We start from the raw sequence: 10804 nt of genomic DNA, 5'->3' as shown, positions 1-10804 counted from the left end.
ACCTTCTTCTGTGTTCTTTAGTACTTAGAGCCTGTCCTCCCCCTAACCCATCCCCCATCCCTCTCAACTCCTAGCACCCTATGGTCCAGCCACACCACACTGCTTCCAAAGACTTTCTAGCTTCATATACGATATTCCCTCCACCTAGGACACACTTCTCACCCTCCTCTACTTGGTTGAGATCTGTACCTCCTTAAAGTCTCAGAATAATCATCTCTACCTCTTAGATTCTTTCCTCTCCTTGGCTTTGCACATACATTTATTATGATACTTTCCACCTTGTATTGTAATTTGTTTACAAGCATTCCACCTTTGTAAATATAAAACAATATTTTTAAAAAGCTATATTTTATTCATCCTTATATTCCCAGCATTATTACAATGCTTAGAATATGACTGGTGCTAAAATAGTTGATCTCAAAATGATGGCCAAGCACATGCAGCTCACAAATGTGACTTTCATAACTTTTTTTTTTAAATCCTCATCCAAGAATATGCTTTTTTATTGATTTTAAAGAGGGAGGAATGGAGGGGGCAGTGAGAAGAAGAGAGAGAGGGAGAGGGAGAGAGAGAGAGAGAGAGAGAGAGAGAGAGAGAGAGAGAGAGAGAGAGACATTGATTGGTTGCCTCCCTCATGTGCCCCTATCGGGTATTGAACCCACAACCTGGGTATGCAACCTTTCAGTGCATGGCCCTACACTCTAACTAACTAAGCCTCACTGGCCAGGGCCATGCCTCCATATTTTATGAAAGAGTTTAGAATTTTTAAAAATCCTACCTCCCTCAGGAAAGTCATTTGCAGAAACATGTAAACAGAACCCAACATGCACTAGAAACAGAAATAAAAAGTGACTCGCCATCTCTCAGATAGAAGAAAACCCAGTGTCTGGATTTCCACTCCAGACCAGATGTGATTACCTATCACAGACAATTTCCCAGCTGGAGAACCTTGAGTTCTGACTAATCAGCATCGGGTCATCTTGTCTTGCTGCCCCAAGCAGTTGGTCTGTACACACGTCACATTCATTCCTCCCAGTGGCAAAGTTCCAGTAGGGCAAAGCGAAGGACTCATTGCCAATAAGTCGCTAAAAGCAAAGAATATGCCTTGTCACTTAATCCATGCCATCAGATAGAACAGGAAAGCATATAATGCAAAGAATGTTATGGGTCTTCACCAAATGTATAACAAAATGTAAAGAACCAAAAGTATAGTTTTCACCAACCTGGAGATCTCTTTCCAGCCACAACAAATGGTACCGATGCCAGGTGACAAAGGCAGGTCCTTGGTGTGAGAAATCAATGGCCTTGTAGGGGCGGCCTGGTCCTAAAACAATTGGGAAACTAATTAGAGACTACAGAACAGAGTTTTTTAAAAAGTTAAACCTTACCTAGGATGTGTCTGCAAAGCCAATAAATCCATGGTGTTTTAGTCCAAAATAATTGTTTTTGTCATTTATCTTTCTGAAAGCAACAACAAAATAATTTCAGAATCAACTGGCACTTTTAGGGTGAATTCTTCAACTCTCAAAAGTTTGAATGTCAATGGAGACCCAGAGAAATTCAGATCACTTTCAGCTTTAAAAGTCCATGTTATATATTTAATGAAATCAGAGTCTCCAAAGGAATAGATCATTAAGACCTAAATGAAATATATTTTTAAAAGATATTTTCTAACCGATACCTTACAAATATATACATTTATAAGGGAGGGATTAATTAAGAATAAACCATATTCTAATGCACTCAGTCTAATTCAGCATTTATATAACCAAAAAGAACTTTCACGGATTTTGCCTTAGCCATCAATCAGTTAGAACTACTGGCTGACAAGTGTGGTCGCCAACACTAGAAGAGAGAAAAATATGTTCAAACCAATTTGGCTGGCCGCTGGAAGTGCCAGTTTTACTGAAAAGTTGTGGGCCATTTAATGACCTCCCTGATGCCTGTTCCATCCTTCTTCCCCCTTTCATAACAGCTTTTGATGGTTATGTAGAAACTTTAGCTAACTTTAGTTCTTTTTCAAAGTACCTATAATAACTTCAGAGAGCTGAACAGACATGAATATAAATTTAATTCCTAAATATGACCAGAAACTATAGTTTTTCTTTTACTCTTGAGAGACTAGCCTCTCATAAAGCAAAAATTTCTCAGAGTCAGGACAGGAAGGCTATAAAGGTTTACAGCCAGAAGAGCCTCCTTATCTATCGATAAAGACAGATGCGTACTTGAGAGGCAAGTGTTTTAAAGACACATGGAGGTAAGGACTGCAGTTGCTGCTGTTGGCTATGCAGCCCTTTTTAAATGTTTTAATCCAGAAAAAGTTTAAAGTTCTCAAAACAGAATGATGAGGGAGAATAATATTGTATGTCAACTGTAATGGAAAATCTTGTTTTAATTCAAAAAATTAATTAAAGTTAAAATTAAAAAATGATGAGGGAAAATCAAGTGATGGGGAACCAGTGATAAACACAAGAACAGACAATTCCAAATAATAAGGGGACTATTCAAAGTGAGCTTCATGTCCTCATTAACCGTCACCCCAGTGGGAATAATAGCAGGTATAACCAAGGGTTCAGAACTGCACTGAGCAGACCCTGGAATGGACTCAAGCCCCTCTGGAACAAACTAGGGTTTATGGCTTTCACCTGAGTCAAAAAGGAGTGAGGATGGAGTAGAATCTACTAGATTAATGAACTTCCTCCCATTCCAAGTCCTACCCAGTCCCCAATTTTTAGGATCCAGAAGGGCAAGGCACCGTTTTCTCAAGCATCAAACATAACTGTAGTCCAATAACTGAGCCAGAAGGAACACTACATTGCTGTGGCTATGCTTTTTCTTGACAATACAACTCCAGAAAAACCCTGAGGATCCCAGCAGGGCATGGGCACCATAGATGATGACCTGGGAGTCTAAAGACTAATACATGTGAGTTTACTGGTAACGACACGCTTCCAACACACACTCTAATTCTGCCCAAAGAAGTGTCATGTGGTTTAGCATGTATTTAGTTGACTCCTCTAATTTGAAAAAAGGGTCAGAGAGGGCTCCCATGGCCAGATTTAAAAATGTTTTCTGCTGGAATCAAAAGAAATTTGCCTTGCCCTGGCTGGTGTGGCTCAATTGGTTGAGCTTCATCCCATGCACTGACAGTTGGCCAGTTCAAGTCCTGGTCAGGGCTCATGCCTTGGTTTTTGGCTCTATCCCCAGTTGGGGGCGTGCAGGAGGTAGCTGGTCAATGTTTCTCTCACATCGATGTTTCTCTCTCCTTTCCTCTCTCTCTAAATTCAATAAAACTATTTTTTAAAGGAATTTGCCTTCAGTTCACCATCTCTTGCCTTTGAGAATTAATAGCTTTGTAGACAAGAGTTGGACTTCGAACTCAAAACACAAACTACAGGAGAGAACTTTTTCAAATGTCTGCAGCTGATGTGCAGGAAGAAACTGCTCCAGCCTAACTTTAGGCAGCATTTGACAGTTCTCTGACTTTTGCACATACCTACCCCTTCCTTCAGGTTGTGCTCTTGTTAATTAACTTGTCTGAAATTACTTTCCATCCAATTACCCCACCCCCAAACACAAACCTATGAAAATATACCTTAATCTAAGGGGGAAACCCACCTAATAATGTATCTCTAACAGAATAATAATGAAGCCACACAAAGAAATCATAAATGCTGCAGTTGGCGATCTGTGGCTGGGTCCCGTTGGGCCCAAGCAGGCCCAGCCAGTGTTGCGTGGTGATCACGTAGTCAGGGTGTGTGGTGTTCTTCGCGAGGTCTAAGGCACCCAAGAACTGCTCCCTCTCCTGAGGGGTCAAAAAATGAATGTTCTTTCGAACAACTGGTGGTTTCTTCTGATCGCAGTTGGGGCCAGTCCAGCCAAACTTGCAGTCTCCACAGTTAAAGCCAGCAAAGTTTCCTAGAGTATTTGGGATGGGGGAGGAAGGTGGGGAAGGGAGAGATGGAAGAAGTAAGTTTATGTCCTTTGGAAGAAATTTCTGAAGTTAACAGTTGAACTTTGGGGTAGAGTGGATGAGAAGATGACGGTGCTTGCAAGGGGGAAAAGAAAGCCAATTTCCTTCCCTTACTCTCTTGAAATGTTTGTATCTCAAAGTGAACTGGACACTAGAGAGTTCCCTAGAAACTTTTCCTGCAAAGAAACAGGATATCAAATGTATTACATGCTGTTATGGACTCAACTGTCTCTCCCCCCAAACTAATATGTTGCAGTCCTAACCCCTAGGACCTCAGGATATGACTGTATTTGGAGACAGGGTTTTTAAAGAGTTAATTAAGTTAAAATGAGGTCATTTGGGTGGCCCCTAATCTGGTATGACTGGTGTCCTTATAAGAAGAGGAAAGTTAAACCCTGAGAGTTGCACAGAGAGTGAAGACACAGGTAGAAGACAGCCAAACCTGCCAACATCTTGATCTTGGACTTCAGGCCTCCAGAACTATGAGAAAATGAATTTCTGTCAGCTAGTCTGTGGTGCTTTGTTAGAGTAGCACTAGCAATCTAAGCGCATGTTGTCATCCATACTCTCCTTCCTCTCATGGGTCATGCAGGGTGTCCCTTCCTAGTCCTCTCTATCTCCCTACCTGAGACTGAGCGGCAGCCTCGATGTCCACCTGCTGAGCCCTGCTACCCTGTGGCATACACTAAAAGGCTGACACAAGACAATTCATTGATTTAGAGGAGAGATTATACACTAAGCCAGCCATGGGCAAACTACGGCCCCCGGGGCCGGATCCGGCCCATTCGGCTCTTCTATCCGGCCCGCGGAGCTGAAAGAGCGGAGGGTTCTCTTGCTCTCCCCTCCGCTCCTTCACCAGCAGCAGTGTTAACATGGCAACGTCAGGAAACACGGCCGCAGCTCCTTCTTCTGAGTGGGTGGATTTATATCCGCCCATTCAGTAAAAGGAACAACCTCTCAATCTTCCAGAGGCTCCTTGTAATGCCCGCGGACGCGTCCCCCAACATCACCCTGGGAATGCGTAGACACGTTATCGTGGTGATGTAGGGAGACACGCCCCTGGAGAGCACAGTATCAGAGCATTAGCTAAAAGGAGACCAACAACACTGTTCCACTGAAGTTGATGTTTTAAAGACCAAAAACCTTTCAACCCAGTCTACATTGCCATCTACATCTACATCCCGGGCATAATTTGGAAGTTGCACTAAAGAAAATGTTTAATTTACTGTTTACACATTTTGTTCTTTTCTATTTGTTTTAGTTTTAAATTATTTTATTATATTTAAGTTTAATTTGAAAGGCTTTTGTACCTTTCCTTTGTTAGGCAATTTTATTTTGCCTTTGCCATCTTCAATATAAGGTATGTGATTGTGCTATGATTCCTCCATTTTTTGAAGTTTCAAATTATAATAATTAGTGTTTACATTCTTCTTGTTAAAATGTTTGAAATGAATAAAACTATTGAAATAAAAAAAAAAGACCATACCCTTTTATGTAATGATGTTTACTTTGAATTTATATTAGTTCACACAAACACTCCATCCATGCTTTTGTTCCGGCCCTCCGGTCCAGTTTAAGAACCCATTGTGGCCCTCGAGTCAAAAAGTTTGCCCAGCCCTGCACTAAGCGAAAGGTGAAACCAAAACATATAAGCTGATTTCCAAGAATTCAGGTGAAATCTAACATTAAGAAAGTTGGTTCATTTCACAAAGGAGACAGAGTTAAGGCAAAATCAATGGTGACTGGCAGGTCATAAAGGTGAATTAGCTGCCATGGTATCAAATCACTGCAGGTTCCCTATGTTTGCACAAATGCCTCTGCTCTATCAACCCAGGGAATGAGAACTAGGCAACCAATCGATGTGTCTCTCTCACATTGATGTTTCTCTCTGTTTCTTACCCTCCCTTCCACTCTCTCTAAAAATCAATGGAAAAAATATCCTCAGGAGAGGATGAACAAAAAAAAATTGTACATCAACTATTATTGAAAAATAAAAAAAAATAAAAATTCATTTTACACCATGTCTCAGAGAAAATACTCCAAAGCTCTGCAGATCCTTTTCATTTTTTAGCTTCTAAACCTGGTCTCAAAAATCTGTTAAAATGCTGACGACAACTGAAAAGTGCAACAATTTAAAAATTTAAATGTAGCACCCAAATGTTTATTTCTTTAATTTAGACTTCCTAGTAGTTCCTTACATCAATTTAACATGTTATTTTCCCCCTTAATCCACCATAGCAACAGTAAAAAAATATAGGGCCCTTTTAGAAATGAAGAGAGAAAAAAATAAAGGATCCCTAGATATCAATCTATCTAGCACTGAGTATGTCCTTGAGCAAAAAAATAAATTTAAAAAGACAAAGCCCAATATCTACTTAGGACTGGGATAAAATGGAAAGAGACTAAGGGCAACCAAACAATGCACGTTCCTACACGAACTACATCAGCTCAACCTCAGAAAGCTATTAGACTAAATAAGCTTAAAGACCACCGATTAGTGAATTTATAAGGACCTCTAAATAGCCTATTCCTTTTAATTAGAGATTCTATTATTTTAATAACAATACTTTATACTCACATAGGGCCTTTCATCTACAGAGCTCAAAAGAATTTTACAGGTGTGGTTTCATCATTATCCCCATTTCAGAGATTGGAAAATGGAGGCACTTAGTCACTTGTACAAACAAGAAGTTCTCAGACAACTATTCAAAAACTATTTGGTATGCATGTTTTTCAAATGTCTAAAGACACAGCTGCAACAGGTTAGTCTCAGAAATGCCATCTGGCAGGTATGACTTATAAAGTGAATGGCTAAGTCTCCTGAAATTCAGCTCTTCCTAGCAATTAAGTTCAATAATGTTTGTTTTCAATTTATCCCCACAGAGAATAGAGAAATTAGAAATTCTCTCTAGAGAATTTGAGCACATAATTTAGAGTCTCTCCCCCCACCCCCAGAGTTTGCATTTATTTTAATAATATAGGCTAAAATATTTTACCAACTTCAAGATCATAGAAACTATAGTGTGTTAATTTTTATTTTCATTTTTATTTTTTTGTGTGGTAAGAACACTTAAATTTTTAAGTGTACAATACATTATTGTAGGTACAAAGCTATACAGAACTGTCAAAGTTATTTTGCTCAATCTGATTAATTTAGATAACTCATGTAAGTGAAATCATGCAGTTTTTGTCTTTCTGTGACTGATTTATTTCTTTAGCAAAATATCCTCCAGGTTCATCCATGTGCTTACATATTACAGAATTTTCTTCCTTTTTCGGCTGAATAGTATTCAATTGCACATATATACCACTTGGCTAGGATGTGGAGAAATTGGAAACCTTGTGCACTATTGGTGGGAACGCAAAATGGGGCAACTGCTTATGGATAACAGTATGAATGTTCTTCAAAACTTAAAAATAGAATTATTATATGATCCAGCAATCCCACTTTGGGTATTTATCCAAAGGAATTGAAATTGAGATCTTGAAGAGATATTAGTAACCCCATATTCATTCCCAATAGCTAAGATGTAGAAACAACCTATATGTCCAGCAATAGATGAATGGTGTGCTTATTTTTCCACTGATTTAACAAAGTTTGAGGTCATCAGTAGTCTATTGGCCAGAAGCTAATCTATACTTCTTTTTTTTTTTAATCCTCACCTGAGGATATTTTTCCATTGATTTTTTAGAGAGAGGGGAGGAGAAAGGGAAACACAGAAATATTGATGTGAGAGAAACACATCAATTGCTTGCCTCCTGCATGCACCCCGACCAGGGCCCCAGTTAGACACCTGAGGTACGTACCCCTAAGTGGAATCAAACCTGGGACTCTTAAGTCCACAGGCCAACACTCTATCCACTGAGCCAAACCGACTAAGGCTATATACTTCTTTAAATTTTGGGTGACCCCAGGTGAATCCCAGAGTCCTATTTGCAAAGTAATTATGAGGCTACCAGAGAAGAGGGCTTTGGAGCACTCAAGATTAGTTTTAAATTGTGAAGACTGTTTCCTAAACCATGGAAAAGCTACCCTAGGAAGGCAAGCAACTCACTCTTTAGGGAGAATACACGGAAAGACATGTGTCTTGCTTTGGGACATATGACACATCACAGTGATTACTGTGTCTACTAACTAACTTCCCAGCTCAGTCACTAAGGACTTAGTCTGGTGCCCTGAGACCCAAAGAAAAAGAGCATAGCCAATGTAAGTGGAGCCATCCAAAGTGGGGATAGAAAGAACTATGGTCCTGTATGAGTTTGGATAAATCAACTCATGGAATAGGGGGGTAAGGCCATAACCTGGTAGTGGATCTCAGAAGCAGCCATGGGCGTGACAATGGCTAGAGTTGGAGACCATACACCATATACCTTGAGGAAGACCTGCTTCCTTTGACTGGCTTATGGACATGAGAGGTCCTTACAGTCTGGACTTACCAGACAGGCCTTGTTTCTGGCTCTCTGCCTCATAGGTATGTTTATCCTCCTCAGAGCAGGGGATCCCTTTTATGTTTTGAATGTAGACCACTATGACCCCAAGTTTCTGACACTTCTAGAGAAATATTTATAAGCATTCCCTCAGGAAAGAGAAATTGTAATTATCCCTTCTATTTTGCCACTCTCTGTTCTTCCCATCCCCACCTTTAAAAAAAGACAAACACAAAAAAACTTGTTACACAGGTCAAAAAGATAAAGTAGATGGTGATAAGAAGAACGGACATTTATATATGATTTCTTAATACCTTCTGTCTCAGAGATTTCCAACCTGTGTGCTTGCGGAACTCTAACATTGATTGACTCGGAAATAAGTGTTCTGGAAGAAATTTTGATTCAGTCCATACAAAGAAATTACTGTGGTGTGTGGTTTCCAATCACCCAAGTAATATGAAACCTGCTGTTTCTCATTAGACTGAAAAGCCATGAGAATCTACGAGATAATGTCTATAGAAGCAAATGCTCAATTGGTTTAGAAAAATGGATAGTAATATTCAATAAGCTATTAAAAACTCGTGGCCACAATTAATACTCAAGGCAAAATTAATAATTTCTTTGAGTCATAGAATTAACAATATGACTACAAAATGATTATAAAGCCAGAATTATTTTTAAAGTTTAAAAATACCAACATCATTCCTACTTTAATATCACAATCCTTTGTACATTCTCTTAGTTTACTTTTTACAACCTTACATAGTTCAATTATCTATATTTTCCAGGGTTTTGGTATCATATAAAAATATAATAAAACATAATTTAAAAAGGAAAACCCCTTATGCAGCTGGACACTGCAGGACAGTGTCGAAGGGCTTGGCTCAAGTTGCATTTATGTTTTCTGTGTTTCAAATGCCCTGCCCGCCTTTGAGAGTTTGTCACGGCTGTCACAGCTGCTGAGCATGGAGGGAGCCCAGTGAGGAGGACCTGAGAAGGCTCAGAAGAGCCAGAGGCATAAGAAGTGCACAGAGATTTGGAAGAAACGGGTCATAACAGAGAACAAGACCAAAAAGAGGGACACTGCACAACTCTGAAATGCCCACATGGAACCCAGAAAAGAGAGAAAAGCCATTGCTCTCTGATAACAATCCTCCCTTCCCAGAACAGAAACAGCTTGGGCCTGCCACATCTCCCCAGCTTTGGCAAAGTTATGACCCACCCAGGCAGAACATCCCCCTGCATGAGACCTGTCAAAACCATTCAAAACTCGGACACGAAGACGACAGAACACCTGCCTTCCACGCCCGTCTTTCAGATGCCAACCTCACCCACCCCTCTCTTCAACAAGTGCAAACCCATTTCGGGAGAAGCATTGAATCCATCGTGAAAGGACTTGCTCTGGCTTTCAAAGCTGAGTCCTGAGCCCTGTAGCTTCCAACAGACAAGCCAATGGTATGTTGGCATGAGTTCATATAGCCAGCTTGGCTCGTGTAATATTTATTTAGATTCCATAACTGCATGTACCAGAGGGCGTGAAGAATATAAGCAAGACATTAGCCTTCCTCAATTTGCTCCCTACGAGAAACAAACTTGGATTGCCTTTCAAAGCCTGGTCTAGCAGGCTCTTAGAAGGGGCTCCTTTCCCAACTGGGCCCTCCCCACTTAGTTAGGAGCAGGCCAGGTCTCCTCCAGGGGGTCTGCCTCACCTGTGCACTTGCAGGTCCGGTTGAAGAACTTCCGTGGCCACCGTTCTCGGTCATCCTGGTTTCTCAGGACATAAGGACCACTCCAGGGCCTGGTGTCGGCTTGCACCTCCGTGCACTGGCCCCGGCCCTCTTGAGAGCCACAGACGTTGGCCGGCTCCACACCCAGCGGCGGGCAGCACACCTTGGCCACCAGGCTGTCCACCGTCATGCAGACCCGAGGGAACTGCGCCCAAGCTCCGGGCAGCATTCCACAGCCCAGCCAACTGAGCAGAAGCCCCCACCAAAGAGAGCGCATGGCTTTATAATCGGGGAACTTTCTCTCTCCTCCTATATAATGCTTTCTTCTTGTCTTCCACGCGAGCTCTTGAGCATTCACTCCGTTCTTTTAATTTTTGTTTGTTTGTTTTTGTATATTTTTGTTTTGCGGTCTGTTCTGCTCCTCTTTAAAAAATACCCACAAAATCACAGAACCCACGCATGTGCACGTGTGTACATGCACATGCACAGACTATTTTATGTGATCCAAACAACTCAAACAAATTTAATTTTATAGAAGCGCCTCTAACAGCCAGATTTAATGAGGGTAGCGCTTCTCACCATCTTCCCCGTTAAATCAGGCTTTGTCTAATTGAGTTAATTTGCAGAGCACTCCAGTCATACTACTTATTATGCTGGTATTTTTAAAACCCCTCCT

General features: G+C 40.8%; 1 protein-coding gene across 1 annotated transcript in view; it reads right to left on the bottom strand.

Moving 5' to 3' along the window:
* DCT (dopachrome tautomerase) overlaps nt 1-10420 on the bottom strand; it is a gene marked incomplete at its 3' end in the record, with an annotated part of 32124 nt that extends 21704 nt beyond the window's left edge. Inside the window, exons 1-4 of the mRNA XM_080661110.1 lie at nt 10111-10420; nt 3619-3918; nt 1224-1324; nt 919-1085 (exon numbers count right to left, since the gene is read on the bottom strand). Coding sequence (XP_080517236.1) covers nt 919-1085; nt 1224-1324; nt 3619-3918; nt 10111-10405 — 863 coding nt within the window. The 5' untranslated portion in view covers nt 10406-10420. The remainder of the gene's footprint in view (nt 1-918; nt 1086-1223; nt 1325-3618; nt 3919-10110) is intronic.
* Nucleotides 10421-10804: the final 384 nt, after the last annotated feature.

This window comes from Plecotus auritus (assembly GCF_963455305.1).
Source record: "Plecotus auritus genome assembly, chromosome: 3".
NCBI lineage: Eukaryota > Metazoa > Chordata > Mammalia > Chiroptera > Vespertilionidae > Plecotus > Plecotus auritus.
Note: the sequence above shows the minus strand (reverse complement) of the source record. Positions and strands in the feature narration are given on the sequence as shown.